The sequence below is a fragment of the Falco punctatus genome (assembly GCF_963210335.1).
Source record: "Falco punctatus genome assembly, chromosome: 1".
Taxonomy (NCBI): domain Eukaryota; kingdom Metazoa; phylum Chordata; class Aves; order Falconiformes; family Falconidae; genus Falco; species Falco punctatus.
Window position 1 is genome coordinate 8,292,518 of NC_137580.1, and position 24,344 is coordinate 8,316,861.

The 24,344-nt window shown below is 37.2% G+C and overlaps 1 protein-coding gene across 1 annotated transcript in view; it reads left to right on the forward strand.

Moving 5' to 3' along the window:
* Window positions 1-24,344, forward strand: part of LOC308064230 (uncharacterized protein) — a 116,701-nt gene that overhangs the window by 24,344 nt on the left and 68,013 nt on the right. Inside the window, exon 6 of the mRNA XM_080388320.1 lies at window positions 1,832-23,106. Within this exon, the coding sequence (XP_080244446.1) occupies window positions 1,832-1,844 (13 nt within the window). The 3' untranslated portion in view covers window positions 1,845-23,106. The remainder of the gene's footprint in view (window positions 1-1,831; window positions 23,107-24,344) is intronic.

The following is a 24,344-nucleotide window of genomic DNA, read 5'->3' on the forward strand; positions in this document are numbered from 1 at the left end:
ACTCAGAGTACTGTGTTAGGATTCGTGGGGTTCTTTGCTCAATTTGATCATCTTTAGAAGCTCACAAGATCACAGGCCAGACTCATCAAAGCAAGGGATAAAAGAGATTTTCCTTTGTACAGCTTGGATGTGGAGCTACTTTAAATTAAACAATATTTTAATAAATTTAGTTTTCATTTTGTTAATAGTTTTGCATTTAGTAGTGGATGAGTGGATGACTGCTAAAGCGAGTATGATATGAAAAGCTAAGTACTTGTTTACATAGAATTTTCAGTGTTATACTGGAACTTTTGTGCTATTATCTGGTAGAAAATGCTATTAATTTGTGACTGTCTTAATATAATAGTGGGGTCTCTTAATACCGAGTTTTTTCCATACAAGATATAATTTGCATAAGATGATAGACTTCTGTTTGGACTTCTGAACTATAAAAGAAAATTATTAATTAGAGCTGGTTTTACGATTCTGTCATCTCAGTTTATGAGGACCTATGATTATTTAGACCAAAGGAACTAAAAGTGTGAAGGAAAATCATGACTGTCAAAGTTTTAATGGGGATATGGTACACAGAATGAAGTTTGGAGTTAGAGCATACTTGAGAATTGTCAGGACCCAATAAAACCTGGAAATGCCTGCACTGAAAAACAATCACTTCTTTTCTTGGAACCCATTATCTGGATGACATCTAGACTTTATTATAAAAGATGATTTACTCACATGAGAGACAGCTTTTCTTTGAAAGTAAATTATAGCAGTTGAAAAATTTTTATTCGGCGTTGATAGGCTATCTTTATATGTGGAATTGCTACAACAGTTTCCTTTGGGATTTGTAGTTTAGGTGTGTCCTTCTGCCATTTTCTCCAGAGACTGATTTGCCAGCAAAGCTATTTTTCTCTGTATTTATTTTTCCTTGGACTGCAGCATGTTTTGGGATCTCCTAACAGTACATTACTAGAAATATTGTCACCGTCTGTGAAGGAGATTGGGGTGTAACTACTGATGCATGCATTATATTTAGGAAACATGCTGATTTTTCCCAATATGAATAGAAATTCCCAACACTGAAAATTCTACATAGAAAGATGTCTTATCCACGCCCTCCAAAAGTAATGTTTCGTTAAAAACTTATCAGAAATAAAGATAACTTTATGGTTTTTTTTGGCAACCCTAGAAGTAACGTCAGGACTGATTCTTCTAAACTTGAAATGGAGAATCAAGTTATAGTATTCCTGTTACTTTTTAATTTTCTGTGCCTGTAAAGAATAATAAGGAAGTAATCTATAAAGATTCCTTCAAAGTGCTTCTTACCACTGTATAATTATATATTTACTAGTTGATGACTATTCCTAAGTTTACTGGTGCTTAAATTACTGTCTGAGATGTCAGTAATGTTGATACCACATTAAAATCCCCTCTGAATGCTCGATTAACAGACAAATAATCTAGAAACTTTTCAGGCAAGTGCAACAAGTATCGAGAAGAAGTAATTGATTGTAAATGCTTTCAGACAAGTCATTACCACTGAAGATATTTGTGTATCAGTTGACATGACCTTTAAGACGAATGCTTGCCCACATGCACCACTACTTCTGAACATGTGTAAATTATTCTATTACAACTACCAGTTAAGTACATTTGTGCACAGAAGTGTCTCTATAGAATAAATGTCTTTTAGCACTTTAAAGAGAAAATGGCAGGTTTCCTGTCCATCAGAGGAAAACGTTCTTGTTTGTCTAATTGAGATAGAGCATTACTGTGGAAGAAAGATGGTAGAGCAAGATATGACTTTGCTTAAGACAGCTAAGTAGTAACTATGTCCACCTCTTTCTAGCAGCAATTCTTAATCCACAATGAGGACTGGACATGTGAATGGCATCAGCACCTTCATTCAACACTTACACACTCAAAAGAACATATGAAAGGCCAAATTAGGATAAACTGAAGAGCCATCTGCTCTGGTAGCCGTTCTCTGGCTGAGATCACAGGTGGGTGTCTATAGAAGAGTATGCGAAACAATATATTTAAGTATCTAGGAGCCAAACCTTTTATTGGGGGCAGTAGGGTGGGTTGGATGGGGTTGGGGGAGACGGAAAAGAAAACACACAATAAATGTCATCATCTATTTTGTCTTTTGATAAATTAAAAGCAAGTGGAGACTTTCATTCTCTGGCAAGCACAATAGTTATGGTAAACATCATTGTTACAAGCTGCTCAGGCAACTGATGGTCTGAAATCAAAACCTCATTGTGGGGATGCTACTTTTTCAAGCTTAGAAAGAGTGAAGTTATTAAAAATACCATATTTATAATAAATGTCTTTATATTCATAATGTCTTTAATGGGAGGTCTCTTTCACCAGTCAAGCTATTTTCCCGAGTCCTTAGCTGACACTGTTGGTTCTGCATAAGCCTGAGAAACAATACATAATATCATAAAACCTGGGGTTTAGTACCCCAAAATCATTAATTCTGGCCTCTCCTGGGTATTTTCTTGCTTTTGCGTCTCTGTATCATACCTTGAATATTAGTTTACCAAAAGGTTTTTTGCTTAATATGTGTATACAAGGCACACAGTTCACTGCACTCCTAAAGTTCATCAGTTTACTGTCAAATAAACTTTAATATTCAGCTTACTGCTCTTAGAATCTAGCTCTTGAATTAAGCACTGGTTTTATGGCTGCAACCTTTTAAAGGGGTAAATGTGCACTCCTATTCCCTTTCTCAAAATTTCTGTCATTTTTCTTTCTTGCATTACGCAGAATTGCCTTCTATAAAGAGTTTTGCTAGCATAACTTCCTTAGTGTCTGCAGTATTGCATAGCATGATAAGGCCTCATTTACATAGATGAAGTAAATTTCCCTTCTTTATTTGCTTTCAAAGCCAGTGGGAGCTATGTCCATATACCTGATGACATTATTTAGTTATTAGACATTAAGGAAAAGAGTTGTGGGAAAAGCAACAAATACAGTATGAAATTGAGGCTTCTCAGAGAATTCACAACAGCCATTTTCAGCAATTGAGAGATATTGGAGAGATTATTCTTCAGGGACCATGGACTATTTACAGCTGAAGCATAAAGGGAATAGGCAAAAACTACTCTGTTCACCTCAGCCTTTGCCTAGCCAGGGATTCCCATGTTTTCTTTGAATATCCATGTAGTTCACCCATATCCTTTTGCTGTTCACACCAAAGCTCAGCAGAAGGAGGCAGCTGAATGGCAGTACCACCCAGCAAAAGCTCAGAGCAAGTATTTGCTGCTGTGACCTGATGACAATGTGGCGTACAAACTTGTCAGGGAGGTTTTTTTAATGTATTTACCAAATACCTTCTACAGCTTCCAGAGATCCACAGAGGTATCGCAGTGAGGGTAGATTCTTCAGACAGGTAAGGACAAAAGAATAGGGATCCCTTTTCTGGAAAGCTTAATTAAAAGCCCTATTGTGTTACCCGTAGAATGAAAGCTTGGGGCTAACAGGCACCACAAACACTAGACAAGAGTCACTGCACCTCAGTCTCCCTCTGTGTCAGGTAAATCTCAGTCGGTTTTTCGGTCAAGTCTGGAGAAAACGCCAAGAGAGGAAAAGGAGTACAGAAAGCAGATCCTTGGCTTTCAGTTCCAGAACAGGATATGCAGGGCTGAATTTGAAAGGAGTGTGGTGGTGTGGTACCTGTGCGGTGGAATCTGGGTGGGCTGTGTCTCAGTCACTATCAGCCTGCTGTCTGCAGCATTAGTTTCTCTAAACCCCGTGCCTAACCCATGCCTTTTCCCAGTCACTCCTTCCCCATCTGAAAGGCACATGTATGAAGAACACCTGAGTTCAAAGAAATAAAATGAAGGCGTATTGTGTGCTTGGGAGACATGCTTTACTGCCATTTGTTAATACTTTTGCCCGTTGTGTGGTACTGTCACCTAATGTCTTCCCCCTTTGATAGTCAGAAAACACAATCTGGTGAAAACAGGGCATGCAATTTTTTATCTCAGGACCAATGCTGTCATTCCTCTTCAGCTTAAATAGAATTTTTAAGTTGAAGGGGCTGTGAATTTATGCTGTAATTGTATATGAATTGTTTCTTACTTAGATGTGAAATACAGGAACACAGTAGCTGTCTTCAACATGTGCTACACCAAGCTTGACCAATGGTCAAAGCAGTGGTTTGAAGCAAAACAAAATGAGTATTCTTCTGAGAACAGCAGCATGTGAATTCCAGTTTCTCACTACAGCTGAAGTGTAATTCAGTTTTCTGTTAAACCCATACAGCACCATCTATTTAGACAGAGCATCATGGATACCATCTAATGTTTCAACAAAGTGTTGAGTGAGTTTATCCATGCCCAACTCACTCTTTGAGCTATGCTGCCTCTAGTCTATCTGTCTCATAAAGATTTTAACACAAAATGCTGACACAAAGAATTTCTTTGGAAGAGATTAATCAGGCATGAAAAGTATAGCAACAGTTATAGATGGATCTTTCTGTAGCTGTTGCGATTACACTAATTTTAATAGATGTTGAGTGTCTTCAAAGATCCCGTCATTAGAAAGTCTAGATCTTAGTTTGGTTTTTGCTCTTTTCCAAGTGAACTATGAAGAATGCCTGCAAGTTGTTAGTATAACAGAGACTGCTAGATGTTCCTCTAGGAAAGGAAGATCTTGTAACTTGAATGATCAGCAGAAAAGTATAAAAGCTAAAACACAGATCAAAACATTTGAGGACAGGGCATAAGGGGAACCACACCCAGCACAGAACTACAGGTAGAAAGACCACCTGTGGTACAGGGAACTCTACAAAGAGAGATGATGGACAGGCAAAGTTGCAAAAAGTATTTTCTGCATGTTGTTACTTACAGAAAATGGTGCTTTGGAAATATAACTTCTACCGTTACCTGTGGTTCATCCTGCTAAGATGCTGAAACTTGTTTTTAACGCTAGATTACACAGGCAAAGGCTAAAAGGGGCGTAGACTAAATGTATTTCTGTGAGGAAGGACTATGCATTTGTGCCTTTTTCTTGACTGACTTTGGTGTCTCAAGACTGGTGATCTCCAGGTGAAATTTTTCTGTATTTGGAACACTTATATGTGCTCTGCCCTGTATGGATTTTGTGTGTTTAGTAAGGTGTAAGTGAAAGCTGTAACCTGAGTTTGGGACCTTATCAAACTTCTCTTTTGCAGGCTGGCTATTTTGCTGAGTTTTGTAGAAGCTTAATTATCTTTGGAACTTTAATCTTATATCAAATTCTCAGGCAACAAACAAACTGACATGCACATGAATAAAAATGTATTAGCATGATAGAATGTAACCTTTGTTTCTGGAGGAAACAAAGAATCGGCCTCATACGCTACAAATCCACTCACCGCAAAACATCCTTCTGGTCAATTAATTAGCATGTTTAATAACTTTATTCTTATTTTTGTTATGGAATCTTATTAATTAATTTTCTAATGGCCTGTTATTAATATGAATTCTATATAACAAATCATTCCTTCTCACATAGTTTGAATTGTTTTGTGCTTTCTTTTGTGCTGCTCTCTTATTTAAATTATTGACAGATGTTCTTTGACCTACCTTCTGGTCTTCCTCCACAGCCTGAAGGCTTTAGGTTGCTGAGCCATACTTGGTAGCTCTGGAAACTGCAGTTGCTTTCACTTATGTCATGATGCTGCTTAAACAGTCCTGTTGCTGCAAGAGACCACTTTTATTGCCTGATGGGTCAAGTATTTAGATCATCACGGTTATGAAACCACATTGTATAATGACTCGACAAGTAGCTTATATTTGCTCTGACGGGACTGTAATATGTGGAATGCCAATGTACATTGTCCTCCTCATGAGTCTATTTATTTTGCTTCATAAAATATTGAAAAGCACAAAGGATTCTGCCAAAAGCAACTTTTCTCTTCTCCTAAGGGGTCCTCCTTGGATTTCTTATAAAGACTGTAGACAGACTGATTGAACTCAGTGGGTCAGACCCCAATAAACAGCAATGCAGTAGAGGAATGAATACTTATTTTTCCTCGAGGCATCTTGAAAGGCGTGTTTTTTAAGAACAAAAGACACCTTAAACACATAGTACTTAGTGCCTTGATTATCAAAGGCTTGTGATCAGAGAAAATATGATTATGTAGGCACGAAGTGAGGAAACCACCGGAGAAAAAGCTCACAGTATAAAAGATCTATTGAAACAACACTTTATGGACATTTGCTGCATGCACTTATGGCACTATATCAATAAAATAATAACCTAGAAGGAGCTGTCTCCCATATTTGTTTGCAAGAAATATAGGAACAGTGTTCTAAAGAGACTTGTGTGTATAATAAAAGATAATGTGTGATGGCACACAATATATTGAACAGAAAGGCTGAAAATAAATCCCAATACTCTTATTTTACTTTTCGGCATTCCTCTGTACATTTCTGAATATTATTACAATGGGGTATCAAATTGTATTTATTTCTCTACAAGCCAGCTGGACTAGTAATGAAATGCATGTCTGCTTCTTTTTCCAAGTGTTCCTACAAACAGCGTGAGAAGGATACGTGGGTATGCCTGATGCACTTTGCACTGAAGTACGCTGGGCTTCAGCACTATGACGGGGCCTCCTGGGTCTCTGCAAGTACATATGTCATAACAATAGAAAAGCTCAGGAGATGCCTAGGAGTAGAGTTTCTTTTCTTCTGCCTGATGATGTGGCCTGCCGGTCAAAGGCACTGCTGATAGGGGCAGCACTCTTATTTACATCTCTGTTTTCAGGGCAGGATTTGTGAATAGGGTTCTGCATGCAGCTGCATTTCTCTCTTGGTTTTATTATCTCGAGGTTAAAACTCACATCTGTTATTTCCATGTCGAGTAGGAACTACTGAAAGCTCCTAGTCTGTGTCATACATCAAGAGGGACAGGCTTCTGCTGCAGGGAAATCTGGAAGGCAGAATTATCTACTGCATCCTGGGGTCCCTTCTAAGTTCTCAGTGAAAACAGTATTTTTACATTACATGCACTGTCAGGATCTCCAAGAGACTGATTATCTTCTAAAGCGCGAGTTCCTTTTATCTTCTAAATACTTGTTTGGATATAGCAGTTGTGTGACAGAGAATAACATTGGCTTTACTGAAACGAATATAGACTTATAAAAATATTAAGAAGCCTGGACTCTCCTGCCTTCTCATGTTAAAAAGCTTGTAGGACTCCACACAGTGCTTTTCAAGGGATGTTCTTCTGACACACACACTCCTCACGTGTGGCAACTGACCTAAAAAATGAAAAACAAGTAGAACCCAGGTTATGAAGAGGTGCTGTGATTTCAAAAACACACCCTGCAGATCAGGGGCAGGTTGTACCTACAGCCACTTGCCCTATCCAGTGAACGTTCTGCCTTTCTTTGACTTGAGTTTGTAGTTTACCGCTTCTGACATTGGGAATTTACTGCCTCACCTGCAAAAAACATCTGCTGGTGTGGATTTCTCCCATGCTGGACATAGGAGGCCAAGGTGCATACCAGATTCTGAAGGAAAAAACCCACCTTGAAATGGAAAGCATCCTGCTGCATATTGGATTAATGTGCTGTCAAGAACTATATGTGTCAGTACATCAAAACCAGCGAAAACAGAAACCCAGTTTTAAAAAATCAGCTTGTGGTATTTTCTTTTTTCAGACTGTAGTGCAGGCCCCTCAGTCCCGGAGAGCTATTAGTCTGTTTTTCATTTTTCCTTTTTTGCTGGAAGATCAGTATGTGTGGACCTTCTTCCAGTGCAGGAAACCTAAAATGGGCTTCCAGCAAAGCAAGGTAGTGCTCTTACTTGATCGTGCAGGGAGTCACTGATGGAAAAAGCAAGTCATGTAGTGCTCTGAAGTGTCACCACTGTTCGTTAGGACAGATTAGTCTGTCAACAAACTAGAAGTCGTGACACAGCTATAGGAAAACTACACCAGTTTCTGGAGGCATAAATCAGGTGCCCAGATATGTAGATACCATGACAGCTCTAATTTTAAAGTCTGAGCTATTCTGTGTCTCCATCCCCTTGAATTTAAGAGTAATGGCACAAGAGAGAGAGAAGTACATTCCTTGCACGAGGCATCATCTGTCTATATGAAGGATTCAAGACCCCCTTCTCAAAAGGGAACCGGGGTGGAAGACTCGCAGTGTGGGGATGATGACTGGTTGAATACTGCTTGGTCAGTCTCCAAAAACCTAAAAATATGCTAGCCAAACCTATATATTCTGGAGTCATTATACCGATCTGGTTGACCTGCTGTTTCCCATCACTAACTCCTACAAACAACTTTATGTTCAGCCCAGTTACAGAGTCCCAAATTTCAGCCATTTTTTTGAAACCTCATTTGAAAATGAGATTTAAATTTTCTTTCAAAGGGCAGAAGCTATCTTTTATCACACTTAGCCTCACAGAAGACCAATTTATTTATTTTTTTCCCCCAAAAAATGGCAGTAATAATTAATAGCACATCTCTTCAGGCAGAAAACATGCATGGAAAATCTTTATGATAAACATTTACAAGGTTATGGGTGTGGTAAAATGGGAATATCACTGAAATATTTTCAGTTCTTACATAACCAGTGATACTGAGCACACCTTGCTATTGTATTTGTCTTTATATTTCTTCATATCCACAGGCTCATAAGACGTAATTCTTTAGTCATATAAATAGGTATATATAATACATATACATTTTGCGCATTCTACATTTTAAATATTACAAGCTCTTCCATAAGTTAACATACCTCTCTGCATACTAAAATAACACTCTTTTTACCATACTTTTTCACAAGCGCACAATTTTAAAGGTGACGTAGGTGGAAATATTAAACAACCTTTCAAGAAATCTTTTTTATCACTGGCAAAACAGAGGGTTTAAGCTTCACCCTAAACACCATTATTTACAACAACAGTAAAGAGAAGTAGCAGAGAAACTTCTGTAATGCCTTTCAATGATATGGTGTATAGTTTAACAACAGAATAATAATCTGGAACCAGGAAGTTTATTAGTAGACATAAAACTGTTGATTCCCTACTAAGGCTCATGCTAATGTATGTAAAGCATGACAAAAAAAGCCATCCTGAAAAAATAAATATAGATTCTTCAGAAAGCACTTATTACTTACAGTTACCTATATCAAAAAATGTTGCCATTTCAAAATGAATGCATTGTCCTTCAACCTCTAGTAAATAATTACTGACTTTTGCACTCACAAGATTTGTTTTCTCTTTCAGTCTCTGTCTGCAAAGGTTGTTGGGTTTGTTTTTTTTTTTCTCTGTCTTAATGATTAAACTTTAAATACTTTTAAATAATAGAGTGAAAAGGAAACAAACCTATGCTTATCTTTTCTAATGCAGAGTTAAGTGCTATATGTACCACCAGTGCCACTGAAATCAACAGAAAATTTGTGGAACAAGAAGATCAAGACCGATCCCTACCAGAGAAGGTAACAAAACTAGTCTTAGTAAAAAAATTTTTGGCAGAGCAGGAATACCCATCTGACTCTATGTTTTTCAGTGATCTTTATTTTTTTCCTAATATATTTTTCTTTATCATCAACCACTTAACCTCCAGAGTGTTGTCTGCTAATAATACTGTCACTTTTGACCTCATCTTACCCAGTTCAAGTATTTTTCTTACTTTCCATTACTACAAATGTTGGTTCAGGATATTCATCGTATTGTCAAACCCCACTGAAATCCCACAATAAAAGATGTGGCTATACCTAGCTAACACCTTAATGGGGAATCAGAAATGAATCAGAGCCAGATGCAGCGGCTAAACAGCCAAGTTTCAGTCTTTCCAATGTGCAAAGCAGATATGCCTATATAAAAATCAGACCCCTGTACACTTTGCTGCTGAGTGAGAGGTGCAGCTCTTCAGTCATTACTGAGATTTGTACATGTAATATCTTGATTGCAAGTTTAGAAATCACTTTTTAAAGTTAATCTTCTATGGCATGAAGAAATGCTGTGTTTTAGCACAGGCATTGCAGTGAGGCAAACAGCTGATTTTGTAGGCAGCAGTTTGAAAGTACAGTATTGGCAGTTATAAAAATCTTGTTTTGACTTGTAAAGTGAGAAACTCGCTATGGACATCACTGAAGGAGAATAAATAGAGTAAACCAAGGTGTCATTTATAGACTGTCACTTCTCTGACCATAGCCAAACATTAAAAATGAGACTTCAGGATAAAAAGCTCCAAAATACTACATGAAGTAAAACATCTACAAAAGATTACAAGGAAGAATTGACATTATTAGAAGGATACGTGCTTTGATCAGTGTTAATGAACTGTACATGAAAGGTATGGATTTCAAAGAAATGATGGGAACCACAATGCTGGAGGAATGTAATAATGTGTCAGGCTTTTTGCCACATACACTCCTCACTTAGTAGAAAATGAATTATTTCTATGACTGGAAACTGTTATTTTAAGATTGTTATTTTTGAAGTGCTATTAATTATTCCTAATAAAGTTATTTTATGGTGGATACAAGCAAACAAACTGCTTCATTCTCTTTTTTGGTGTGTATATTGCTCTCTGAGCTCTGAAATCTGCAATACAGCTACAGTACAGCATCCCCAGAGTGCCAAGTTAAATGAGTCTTCCCATAAACTTGTACCAATTGATTAATCAGTTTTCTTAATAATCACTTGCTTCCACTCTGAATAAAACGTTCGGAAACAAGCAGTCTCAGAACACTGGATTAAATTTGCCTCTCTGAGGGCACAAAAGAGATGGTTCGTATTGCTGAGAAAGCATTTGCTCTGGAGAAAAAGTGGATGCTGATCTTGCTCTGTCCTTCCTTATGTGTTTTCCAGTAAATGGCAAAATGTAAATATACTTGCAGCTCCTTGTCAAGAAATACTACACATGAAAGATATTACTGGACCTCAAAAAAAAATAACAAAACAAACAAAAACCAACCCAACCACCTTCCTTTTCCGTTCATAGATCATACACACAAACTAATATTTACAGCAATTTTATTCAAAACCCTTGACCCATTTCCTTCAAATTTCTTGGCCTCTTACTTACTTCTCACTTACATGATCTTTCTCAGATATACCTCTCCTTAAACTGCAAGGCCATCCGTAGTGTTTGTCCTATCACTGACACAATTCTGAAGGTTTCATGCAAGTCTCAGGTCTTGTCATTGCCCTGATGGCCACCAAGCAATTTACCCATGTGCTAACTCCGACTCTGTTTTTAGTCAGTACATGGTGTTACTGACCTTCAGACATGCCTCTGCAGCTTTGTAGAGCAGAAGCAGAAACATTTCCAGGGGCTGATGCCCTTATTCCAGAGTTCAGCACCACCAGTGTGAGCAAAATAAAAGCCTTCCATGAATTTGCTGCTAAGATGTTTCTCAAACATCTTCTGGCAAACCTTATGGCAAAAGCAAAAAAGGATTTTTTAACACTGAAACACAAAGCTTAATAAAACAACTGTTGTCTTTGAAGAGAGAGGCTGACAAATGGATCAGTGAAATATATAGTTATCATCCGTTTGCCTTTAAGGTGAGGTCTTCACACCTTTCAGGTAATAAACTTTACTAATTCTAGTCTGACATGAAAGCTGCTCTGATCTAACAGCACTTCCAGTAAAAGGGAAAAGCCCATTGTCCCCTTCCTTTACTCTCTTTTTCTTCCTCTGCTGTTTTCAACTCTACCATTCTGTCTTCTTCCCTCAGTCTGGCTGGACTGCACAGCTAAGCCTCTGAGACAGCTCACCAAACTGTCAGAAACCTAACCCAGCAAAAAAAGTGAATCACTTCCATGTGAAGCTGATAAGGAAAGAAAAAGACTTGACTATATCAGTGCAAGAGATTTGCTTTCATTCTTCACACTTCTATTTATTTTCAAATATGTAATGTTAAAGCAATTCCTCTGTCATATTCACTTATGACTGTGATGATCAGCCATCTCACGTTATGATTTCTCCATTTCTTCCAGAAATAGTTTAGAGCTCAACTGCTTCACATTCAACAAACCTTCAGGCCCCTCCATGGAAAGTTAACAGCTGCAGGATTCAGTCAAAACAAGGAACCAGAGGCTTGTGCTTTGTGAGAAAGCTTGAAGGTGGATAGCTTAACCATCACAGAAAAGCATATTGCAACAAAAAAGTTCTTTTCATGTTGTTCTTTTCTTCTTCCTTAGGGAGATCTCTGTAGCTATCAGATATTCTAGCTGAATTTCAGTGTCCATGCTATTAAGCATATAATATGAAAGAGCTTTAATTCATCCCGTCATTTTCAGTGAAACAGCCACTGAAAGCTGTTTATTTGCCCTCCTAGCCTGATTTTACAGGAAACAGGCACTTTATCACACAGCTTTTGAATAGAGGATTGTGATAGCAAAACCAAATACCAACAGACAGATGAAACAGAGGAACAGTATTTTATATTAATAAAAGCAGAAGGATGAGTTCCTGCTGATCATGTTTACTGCTTGTGTGCTACTTATTTGAATAAATTGTTTCCATGGCGGGCATCAAAGAGCACTGGAAATTCAGGCTCGGATTGCCAACCTTTTTTTAATGTTACATGCAGTATAATTCCTATGGTTGTCGCTATTAATTGCTTGGTGCTGGTCACTCAGACACATGGGCAATAAGAAAAAAAAAAACTATCGACACAATTCATCAGGTGTGTTAGTTTGGTAGAACAGTTTGTTTAATTATTGCTGTTATCAGTTAATTACAATGAGAAATCTTTAGACATAAAGGAGAAGGAAAACCTACAGTCTCATTTAATGGCTGAGTACTGTTACTGTATAGAAAAGTACTACTGTTTTATCTCTATATTTTCTCATAAACCCTTGTGTATTGGAGAGAGGAGAAAAATGAACCAAAACACTTCATAGGGCTCAGCTGACAGGAAGGAGTTTAAAATGCCATAGGCCACTTTTGAAAGAGCATGCCAAAATATAGCCACGGACATTCAAGGCTACTTCAAGAAAATTTATTGTTTACCATTCTGTGGGTGTTGAGTCCATGCCAGGTTGTTTCTTCTTTTCAGGACTTTCAGCGGGTGACACTTGACCATTTACTCTGCATTCCCTGTGCAGTAAAAGGAGTACCAGAAGTGCTCACACACCAGAGCTAGAACATGTGGGACACCAGGACATGAACTGCACCATGGATGGTGCTTCCAGGTGAGAAGCACCTACAGCTACTGGGTAAATTGTTAAAGCTGCAAAAGAATTAAAAAAAAAATAATAAAATCACACCTTATCCATAAGCATTTTACTTCCTTGTTGCTGAAAAAAAGAGGTGTACTAAGGTCTCAAAGTAATTGACAAGAGCTAAGAACAAAGTCAGAAAGCGATCATTTTATTAGTGACATCTGTTTTTTTCTTTGCCTTTTAATCTTGGCTGACAAGGTTGTTGAAAAATGGTACTTTCAGGTAGGATGTAAGTAGGCTGTAAGTAATTCTTTCAGCTCACTTCTGTGTTGAAGGAGCAAATCCACACAGTGAAATCGTTGGAAATGTAGTAAGTGTAATGTAGTAAAGATGATCAGATTGTTATTATTTTTTAAAGGGACAGGTTAAAGAAAGTTACTCCTCTTCCCTCACCTCTGTTAAATCATCAGTGACGTGGCCTCTGTCTCCTCCCGTCTCATTGCAGTATAACAGTGGCTAAACTACTAGGGCTATAGCAGAATGGGAAAAATTGAGAATATCCCAGATCCTGAAGAAGACCAGAGACAAAAGAACACTGAAGATTTGCACTCACATAAAATGCCTGAATACCCTAAAAGTACCATTCACAGGAAGAAATGCAAACTGATTGTTGAATAATGTCAGCAAGTTCCTATGCCAAAACAATATATGAAATCACGTTACTCATTCTGTATAGGAAGATAGTCCTCCTTTGTTCCTCTACTCCTAGACAGATGCTAGTGGGAGCTGGCTGAAGTTCACATCGTGTTACTTTGCTCTTCACAGTTGAGGCAACTATTCTAAGCTAGTCATCTAGATTTCCTCTGCAGGCAGTGAAGGGGGAGCGGAACCTTTACTGCACAATTTATCCCATTTTAAATGTGTATCTAGAATGGGTCAGAGGAATAACAGGCGAACAATTAATCACTTCCAGAAGGCCAAAGCTCAGAGAGAGATGCCCTTATGTGGTTCTCTTAACTGGATGATTAAATACAGGTTTTAGGCTTAAATGTAGCAGTATCTTATATGCTTTTTCAGCTTTGGTGTTTCTGCATCCCTCAGAATTATGAAGTATTTACTTAATCCTGGAGGCAGGAAATGTAACAGGAGGATAGACAGTTTGATCTGGTATTTTTACTTTTGATATGGGATGTGACTGGTATTGGATGGACTATCGCAGCAGAAAAGAAAAGCTTAGTACATAAAATGGGCTGAAAGTTCTGCACGTTATCATATGCACTCCCTTTAAACCCCAGGCAAATCACTGGAGACTGATTTTTCTGCTAGGAATTAGCCATAAAGCATTCAGACATGAGTAGTAATTTCAATGTAATTGTCCCTTGATTGCTGGTGTTCCAACCGTTTTTTGATGCTGTTTTCCAGTGGTTCAGAATGAGGATATTTGCATTTTCTATTTTATTTGTTTTTAAATAAAACCGATTTGTTAAGTATAACTGCATTTAGAAAACTCAAACTTCAGAAAAAGCCAGATTTAGGATTGCCTTTGCCCAATTTTGAATTATCTACATAGAGATTTTCATAGGCTATTGCTTTATTTTTTTCACAGGCCAGCTTTTTTAGTCTCAGCTGAATCTGTGACTCTGCTGCATTCTTGTAAATAAAAACTTTGCTATGACAAGATAAGCACGCAGAAAATGAGGAACATCTTTCCTCTCAAAAGTCTGGTTTAAGTGACTTGCTTTGAATCATAAGGTAATCTTGTGACAGATGATGATATAAAATACAATTTCTAAGTTGGTATTACATTGCCTTAACTGTAGGAATAAAGCCCATTGAAAAACAGATTGCTGTTTCAGTCTTGGTATAAAACTGAAATTATAAACTTGCATGATGAATTGCTGAGCGGCTGAGAACAAAAGATTTCAACTACATCAGAAGGAAAAAGTACTCTCTGAATTTATTATCCAAATCTTCCATAAAGTTAATGACCTTACAAGAAACATTTTTTGTCAAATAAACAATTTTTGTGCATAGCAATTCTACCCAATAATTTTAACAAGTTCAGTCTTTTAGTGCTCTCAAGTCCCACAGTTATTAATTTTATAGCTTCCAATATCTGAAAAAGTAAGATGAAGGTCTTGAAGATAATATGACTAAGTTGACATCCACAACTATTTTCAGGGCATCAACCATCTTGTTCACTGCCTGAACATAAAAATGCAGGTTAGGCTGATATAATTAAAGACTTTATTATAATGCCTATAGAAAAGAACCCTAAGTTAAGATTAAACAGACAACTTTCCTTATGGTATTTCCCAATTTTGAGTGTGCTTTTTCAGTATTAGTATCTTAATGTAGTTTTTGTTTCCTGTGAAAAAGTAAAATAAATAATTAACTGTTTAAAACTTCCTTTTCTACTTAAATGTAGTCATTAACACGTTACTTTCCTAACAGCCTGCTTTCTCCCTTCTCTCTGAAAGTAAAAAGCTGATGTATTAATGAGGAATTACCAGTAACATGATGACATGTGTAATTCTGTAATACCAAGAAATGATAGGCTTTTGTATTGACACTTTTAACTTTGTACCAATGGTCACAATTAATAATGAACATTTGTTGAACAAGATAAAAATCGATAAACTCGCTGACATATGGTAACCGCCTAAAAATGTGTTATAACTGATGTATGGCAATTGCATTGTTTGTTATTGATAAATCAATAAATAATATATCATCACAAATGTTCCTCTCAGTTCTCATTTGGATTAGATAATGAGCAATGTGGTAGACAGAAAGAAATTTTAATTAGCTAGACTATTGAGAACAGTTGACTGACTTGGACTTGGTGGTTAACACTGACATTCAGCCACTGCTATACCACTACAAGCTAGAAGGTAAGGATTACATGGAAAACTGGAAATACCTCTGGTGCCAGCAATATATATAAGAGCAGCTCAAGAGAAAATTTAAGTTCAATTCTGAAATAAAAGTCATTAGTTGGTCAATACCCCTACTGATTTGAATAAGATATTTTCTTGAATAATTTGTTTCTTGTCAATGTAAATACAGCAACTCCAGTTTTATCTCCAGAACTCCATCGATCATATAGAGTAAAGGATAACATGTATAATCTTGCACTCATATCATTGCTCTTGTTAATGGCAGCTACATACTTAAAAAAATATAGAGATACAGAAATAGGATAATTAAGCAGGCTACAAGGAGATGTGGCTAAAGCTAATTTATTGCACAAATAAATTATTAATAATGAAGGAATAATAAATAAGAAAGTACAGGAATGTGAATGTTACTGCTCTGGTTTGTTTCTCAAGACTTGGAGTTGGATAACCCCAAAATATTCCAACAGTTTTAGCTATAGGCAAAGACCAGCATGCTTATTTCTATTTGTATCTTCTGTCAAATAAAGTTCTTTAAAAAAAAAAATAAATCTAAAAGTAAATGTCTTACAGAGCTTCTTCGGCCTTCTGACCTACAGGGAGCCTTTTGAAAGTCTAGTTACCTGTTTTTCTCTAATTTCTTACCGTACCTCACCAGTGTCAGGGATGATGTACACAGGACAAATTGTTGTTTTAGGTATGGGGTTGCTTCAGCTGTGCGTTTCCTGCTCATATGTTTCCTAAATCTTACAGTTAAGATTTTTGTTTTAAACTTCAGAATGTTACAGCTTCTGAAAGAAAGGGACTATGGCTAGCAATTGACTTTAATGGGGCTTAAGCGTGTTTGAAAGGCTTTCTTGAGTAAGCTCAGGGACTTAGACTTCTTGCTACTTGAAAGCTCAGCAGGGTTTAACTCTTCTAGCCTTTCATTGTCACCTTATTTCTGTTAGAAATCCCAGCACTTCAGTGTAATTAATTGTGCAAATGAATACTATCAATGCAAAGATAGTGGTATTGGGCCAAAAGCAATGGCTGTATTTCATGCGCTCCCCAGAAATGACTATCCACCACCACAAGAACAAAGAGAATGAGGTCAGAGAAAATCCCTCATTTCCACTTCAAATGAGAGCTAGCTATAAAGAACAACTTTAGCCTGCAGTTTCATTCCTACTTTTAAAATTGATCAAGGAGAGTTCTGTTAAAATACTGTACAATGATATTAGCAATATTAATAGGAAATAATTATGAAGAGAAATAATACCTTTTCTTAAACAGGTCCTGATATAAAGTACCAATACTGCTAATGTAAAAGCTTAGCCCTCTTGGTATTCAGTGCTACATTAAAAGAATTTTTATTAACTAATTCAAGAAAGAAGTATGATGAATGTCTCCTTCCAAATTCTATCCCTATCTTTCGTTACAGTAGTATCTGGTAATAGAAAGTGCTTCTGGCAATACTTATCTGCATATAATGCATAAAATTTTTAAGGTATAAAAAGGTCTGTATGGAGGACAGCTACTTGATCCATACTAAGGATATCATAACATTTTGCTGCTTCAATTTAAAATTAAACCTAACAGTTCTACTTCTTTTGATCTTATAATCAGGAACTTATAATATATATGGGACAAATTCTCAGCAGAGGAAATTGTCATAGCTCCATTGACTTCAACAACAATTTATGTAATCTGTCAATCTGACTCTGTATCTTTAATCCATCATTACAATCTCAGAAATTTGCCTCTCAGACTTCTTTTTATCACCTTTGACTCCTTTTTACAATTACATATAAAATAAACAATTTCATTTAGTTGACATTGTTTCTGTAACTGAACCCCCTACTTGTCAAGTTCCCATGTTCTTACAATTTTTTGACATATAGGTTGTCAACACACATATCATAATAGCATGCTAGTAGTACAAATGTCTTTTTCCCTATTACTATTTACTTTCAGTCTATAGTAGTTTTCTCCAGCCCCAGTCAGGATCAAAGCTCTCTTGGCCTAGGTAACAATCCCTGGTCTAAAGAGCATACAGTTTAAGAAATGCAATGGGTGGAATGTTGCTTGTATGAATTACGAATTGCAGCATTAGCCATCTGCAGCCTGGTAACAAATAACTCCAGAAAACAAGTCTTGGCACAGACTTAAATTTCCTATGTTAAACAGAAAATCTGGGAGCTAGACAGGGTTGAGGCAGCATCGAAGAACAGATGCTTGCTGATAGTTGCCTATGGCTCTGATTCAGGAACATATTTAAACACAGAGATATGCTCAAAGGCTTTGCTGCATAGGGATGAATATAAAGCTGTGCTTAGAGCTAAACACTGGCTGAAGCGTCTTGCTAAATTGTGTATCTAAGAGCAGGATCTCTTCCACGGTCATGTTCTTTAGGACTGCTCTGGTGACTGGTGCTGGGATATCATCTGTTTTGATTATTTGTCCGTTATCTGTCAGGATGGGAAGCTTCATCAGAAAGGAAGTCAAAATGTTTTGATTTTTTGATACTGTGATTGTGTTATTATATTAAGTCAAGGTATACCATCTCTGATTCTGTCAGTTAAACTAGGATAGAAATCACCCTAGTCATAAGACTAGCAAGCTATTTGTTTCTCTTTTCAAACTACCCTTTACCTGAGAAACAATTGTGCCAACTGCATCAGCTTCAGCAAATTCAAAAATTGAGCTGCACATCGGCACATCTGAAAACAGCACATTATTACAGTATTTTACATTCTTTATTATGTGCCAAAAGCGATTAGGTTGGTATTAGAATTATTAGTCAATATTAACAGAAATTTTAAATGGTTTATTGTGCAGTGGTTCTCTTGAACACTGAGCAGGAACACAGCCTGAAGCTATCTCCCATAACTTTGCTAACCCTTTCAGACCTGCTCTGAGGGTACGTGAAGCTGAATATCTGCTATTGCAGTAGTTTTCACGGAGTTCGAACTACATGTCAGTCACTCTTTACTGGTTTTCTCATCAGTTCTTCTTACTGACAAGAAGAGTCATATTTTAGAAGATTCAATTACCAAGTTGCCATGATATATTTCAGGAAAATTATATTTCATTGTCAACTGCAAATTATTTGAGGTGCTTTTCTCATATACTTTTGGAGTAATAATCCAATATCACCCAGGGACAGAGAAATAGTAGAATACATGCAAAACCATAGGAATGTTAAAAACCAGAAATCTTCTTTCTGAGAAATTTTTTGCTATCTGCTTAAGTGATGTTCTTATGAATCCCCTATCATTCAAAGTGTTTTTTTATATGAATGAGAGAAAGGTTCTTAGAGAAGCATTTGAGAGCATATAGAGATGGCATTTTTATACGTGCCTTAAAATCATAGGAATCTCCATTTCAGCCTCTCCCACTAACGATGACTTAGCCGATAAATGTAATTTCAGGTAACCTCTGTAAACAGCTCACCTTCCATACCTGAGTATTTCTATTATTGTCAGCTTTAGCAACTGATCTAAAAGTCTAAATTCTCCTTTGTGATGGGAAGCAAAACTTTTGCTTCCAAGCTTAGAACCTTGAACATTGGGCTGGGGCAGCCTAAAGATGTGAAATTTTAAATTCCCTCCCCTTCTAGGGGTCTAGGAAAATCTGTCTGGTAGAAGGAGTTAATTGTTAGAGCCAGAAAGATACCTGATGCTCATCAAGCAGTCAGATCCAGATGCTTCCTATACAAGGAAGAAAAAGGAGTTAGTGGGTAGCACTAAGGGAAGAAGCTGCCTTTATCTCAGGAGATGCAGCTGTCCTGTAAACACTGAGTGTGTAGTGCCATCTGCTTAATGCCTGAAGTTGCGTTTGTATCACAGAATGGAAGAACCTTAATTTGAGGACTCTGTTTGCTCTCTAAAGAAAAAGTAAGGAAGGGGAAGCAGCCCTCGCTCTTGTAGTCTGCACTGTATGTTGCATCATTTAATTTTTAAGCTCCAAAGGAAGGGAAAAGAAAATAAGGAAGATAAATGGATTCTGTATAAAATATGGAGCCTCAGAAGAACAGAGTGGTAAAGATGAAAAATGACCCAGGGAAAAAAACCAGTAGTGGCAATTCAATTCCCTGTGCTCAGCAGTGGTTTCTGAAGCTGCATAGCAAACCTCCAGAAAGAATTGGGCTGCCCAAGCAGACTGACTGATATGAGCAGAGGTTAAAGTCTGTGAAAGGCAGTGTTGTGGGCTCTTCTTAATGCAAGAGCTGGATTTGAATACAGACTACCTTTGCCTTCTTGCCAGAAGTTCCAACCCCCATACTGGAATATTGCTAGCTACAAGCCTTATTCTGCATGCTATGCAAGCGTTTTCCCTTTGTGGGAAGGACTAATGCATCATTTCTTGGGTAAGTTAGTGCAGTCAGCTGTAGTGCAAACTTAAAGTTCACCAGCTATTCTAAACTAGCTCTGCGTGTTTGTACTTTGCTTTAACAATGTCCATGCAGACAGTTAGGAAGAGCAGTCGGTGCTCTGTAAAGCTCTACTCTAACTGACTGTGTGCCAGCTTTCCGGAGTAGAAAAGCCTTGAGAAGTGCTTGTTCTTGTCAAATGCTGAAGAATTCAGTATCTTTTAGGGCCATGCTAGAGAGAATGATAAATCATCTCTGAAAAAAAGATTAGAAGCTAAGATGTTTACTGCTGTGTATTAAAGCATAGTACCATTTTAATTTTTTGTTGGAACCGAATTTAGAAAAATGCAGTCTCTTCATTTTGCCTCTGTGAGAAAACCCCAGTATATTTATTACCTTTATTTGAAAGCAAGTTTAAGAAAGATTTCAAATGCTGTGTTAAATCTTTATTGATAAAAATTGTACGGTATAATCCCTGCATTCAAGATATTGCATATGACAGCCCTGAAATTTAAAGCTGGGCAGTAGTTTTTGAAAGGATAATACTCTATCTCGTGCCCTAGCAAAGAACTGAGCTGAGGTGGAGGGGTTGGTTATAATACAGTTATACGGATATAGCATCCGAAAGCTGGAATAGAAACTGCCAGTAGCTAAAATGAGACATTAACATGTTTCTTTATTGAAAGAGGTCGTTTAGGGAGCCTTACTAGAAAGCTGTTAGGCATTCCTGCAGTGTGAAAGTTCTTTTTTTCTAGAAAAGTGGTAAGGTAGAAGTAGGTATGTACTGAAAATGCATGTTTACTATAAACAAGCTGTGAACATGCATAAAGAAAGGTATTTAAAAGCCATTTTGCTTTTTAAGGCCAGTTCTTCAAAATGTATAGCATTTTAGAAAAGTAGTGCTAAATAGTGGATGTAGTTTGATTTAAAATGAAATGCAATGGCACAGCTGGAGACTATATTCTATTATGTTCTCTCACTTACCTTATTGAAAGTCTTTTTAATGCCCTCTTTCTCTAATATACTTATTTATAATTTTCTCAAGATTTTAACTCAACATGATTGCCTCAGTTAAGATGGGATTGTGAAGACTGCTATTAATTGTGCATACTCTAGCCTGTGACTAGTGACTAATCTAGAAAGTTACTCTAATTTGCCTTGGCGTCCTGTACTTCCAAGCATTCCCCTCAGAGTGAGGACTAAAAAAAGAGAATGGCAACAGCTTGTCCTTTCCCCTTCCTTTCTGTCTCCTCAAGATATGCACAAGTACTGTGCTAAAAGGTCTTGATGATCATACTGCAGTGCAACACACCTTAGGATTTCTGAGTTTGGGAATGTTTATGACAGTCCCTGACATCGCTGTGATTAGACTAACCATATTCTTTACCCTCATTTGGTAAACCTTACCCAAAGGTAGCAATTCTATGTTTCTTTTAGCACGCATACATGCCCACACACCCTTAAATTAGCTGGTATAGATGCTCATTGCATTTTATTGTTACAGTTTAAAAGTCCCTTATATTCATCTGAAAGAGAACAAATATTTCATGCAGAAAGTTACAAAATTAGGCTCATGGGTCTCAGTGTTAGTCATCTTCCGTAGTAGACAATGCCACTGTATCCCTCCACAAAGCACATGAACAAGCTCCTGCTTCAAGCCAGGAATGTTTTCTGCTCCTACTACTTGTAATAGAAAGGCCAGCACAGAAACAAAACACTCTGATATTTGGAAAGTATCTCATTTTCAGCCTAAATGTACTCACGGCTAGTATATAACTGTTCATTCATCTCCTAATGTTGTCTTTCAAGCAGTTCGATTCCCATTGCGACAGCTTTGCTCCTGATGTACACATAGAAAGCAAAATATTCTTTGAACTTTCAGACTATGAAGCTAACTGTTGAGCTTTCTCAGTCTCCTCTCAGAACACTTATTCTTACTGTAGTAGTGATTCTTCAAGACTGCACTTGGTAGTTTTAAAAGTGATCCAGGACTTCTCCGGCAATATCAGTCTCTTTTTCTAGGGGTGATATTTTGCCTTCTTGTGTATTGACAGTTTTGAATCATCAAGTCATTTCATTGCCATTCTCCTGCTTTTCGTGCTTGAGTTACCAATCAAAATTTTACATCAGATTGGTTCACAAGACTGAGCCTTGACAAACTCTTGCTATTAATATAATTTCTGCCTAATGCTTTGCCTTTCAATACAACCCACTGTCATTTCTCTCTCTTGTGGAACCTTACTCTGTAATACTTCTTTCACGTCTTCAATGTCTCTAGTTAGGCTAAGACTAACTAATAGTTAATCACCTCCCACATGTCCTATCACAAGATTTAATGAAGCACAGATGTGTCTAATGCACTGGCATCGTTCTTAAGCCTAACAAAGTTTTTAGTTTAGTATAAAAATCTTTCTGCTAATAGAAAATTGAGACCAGTTCAGACAAATAAGTCTACAATTATATGTGAAGGTGACTTTTATACTCAGAATGAGAGAAGAATTCGGTGCTTTCTCAGTTCTTTTTTTTCGATGTGGTGGGCTTTTTTCCCCCTCTCCTTCTCCTAATTAAAACTATCTACTTTCACAGGTAGAGGCACCTGACTAGAAACTTCACTCTGCCCTACACTTGAATTAATGGCATTCATTTTCCTGGGTGGGGCCTAATTAATAAATAGCCTGGTCTGTGTGTAGCTAGCCTTCTAGCAAACATAACCACCTCTTCAGAGAGCTGCCAAGTTTAGGTAAGTTTAAACAACAAAATGAAAGCTGGTTGTTCAAGAGAGATGAAAGTGTGTGAGAATGTATATCTGTTTTGTGGCTTCTTACTTCTTATCTGCCATACATGCACGTTCATCTATTTTCAGAACACTTAGCTTTTTTAAGATATAAGTCTTAAAGACATAAGTATAACTTCAGAGCCATTTGCATTTTTGTTGTAGTTTATATTCCCGTTGTGTAACTGTGTTATTCCATAACTTATGTTTGAAAGCAACTGTTTTTGTACAGAAATTCATGAGTTTTCTTGGTTACAGTTGGAATTTTGGTATCACTAACCTTAAGTGTTTGATTTTTTCATAAGGCAGCCTAATGATTTTTCTTTGAAGGCTTGTGATCCCTTATTTTAAAGTAACTAGATTTATATTTTATTACAGAACTTGGTTTGTTGGCAGATTTAGTCAAATGTTCTGAGCGTACCTTTGATGGGTTGAACAGGATAAAAGAGTTTCACAGCTGTCTTTGTAGAGGATAAAGGGCAGAGGCTCAGCTTCATTTTTATTCATAAGGTTTCAGTGATGAGAAATGAGGTTCTAATCCTGCAACTGGAGTGAGGGAACCATTTTGCTTGTGGAGTTTCTTACTGAAACGTGTGACCAGCTCAGAGCAATGACAAAAAAAGAGCTTTTTTCCCTAGCTTCCCAACTTTCATTCTTTTAATGTTATACGCAACCCCCTAATGCTGCTCATAATGTAGCAGGTGCTGACTTTAAGGTATGTAGGTAGCACTATTAAAATATAGAGTAAATATTGTTGAATAATTCAATCTGGAGAATGTACAGAGATGTGAATGAAAGATTTGTCTGACTTAAGCCTGTGCAGTTAAAATTTGTATCTTGAAAATTTTCCCTAATGAAGACTAAACAATTGTGCGTAGTTTGTGTGTTGTGCAGCTGAATTACCTCTGGAGTTGAATTGCTCTGCACTGAAAGTCTGAAAAATGGCAGAACTTGGTAGAAAGAGCTTTCACCTTGTATCCTTGTCCTTGGCTTTTCCAGCAGAAATGGGGAACAGGGACGATTACCTATGGGTTTCATAGGCAGTCAGAGTATGAATGATGTGCATTGGTTCTGAGCTGAAAAAAAATCTCAAGCAGGTTTCATCATTCAGGAATCAGTCACTGCATTATTTTACACTTTAACTGCGACCCAGGGGAAGTATTCTGACAGATGTTGAGTATTTTCCAAAGCTTTTGACTCTAAAG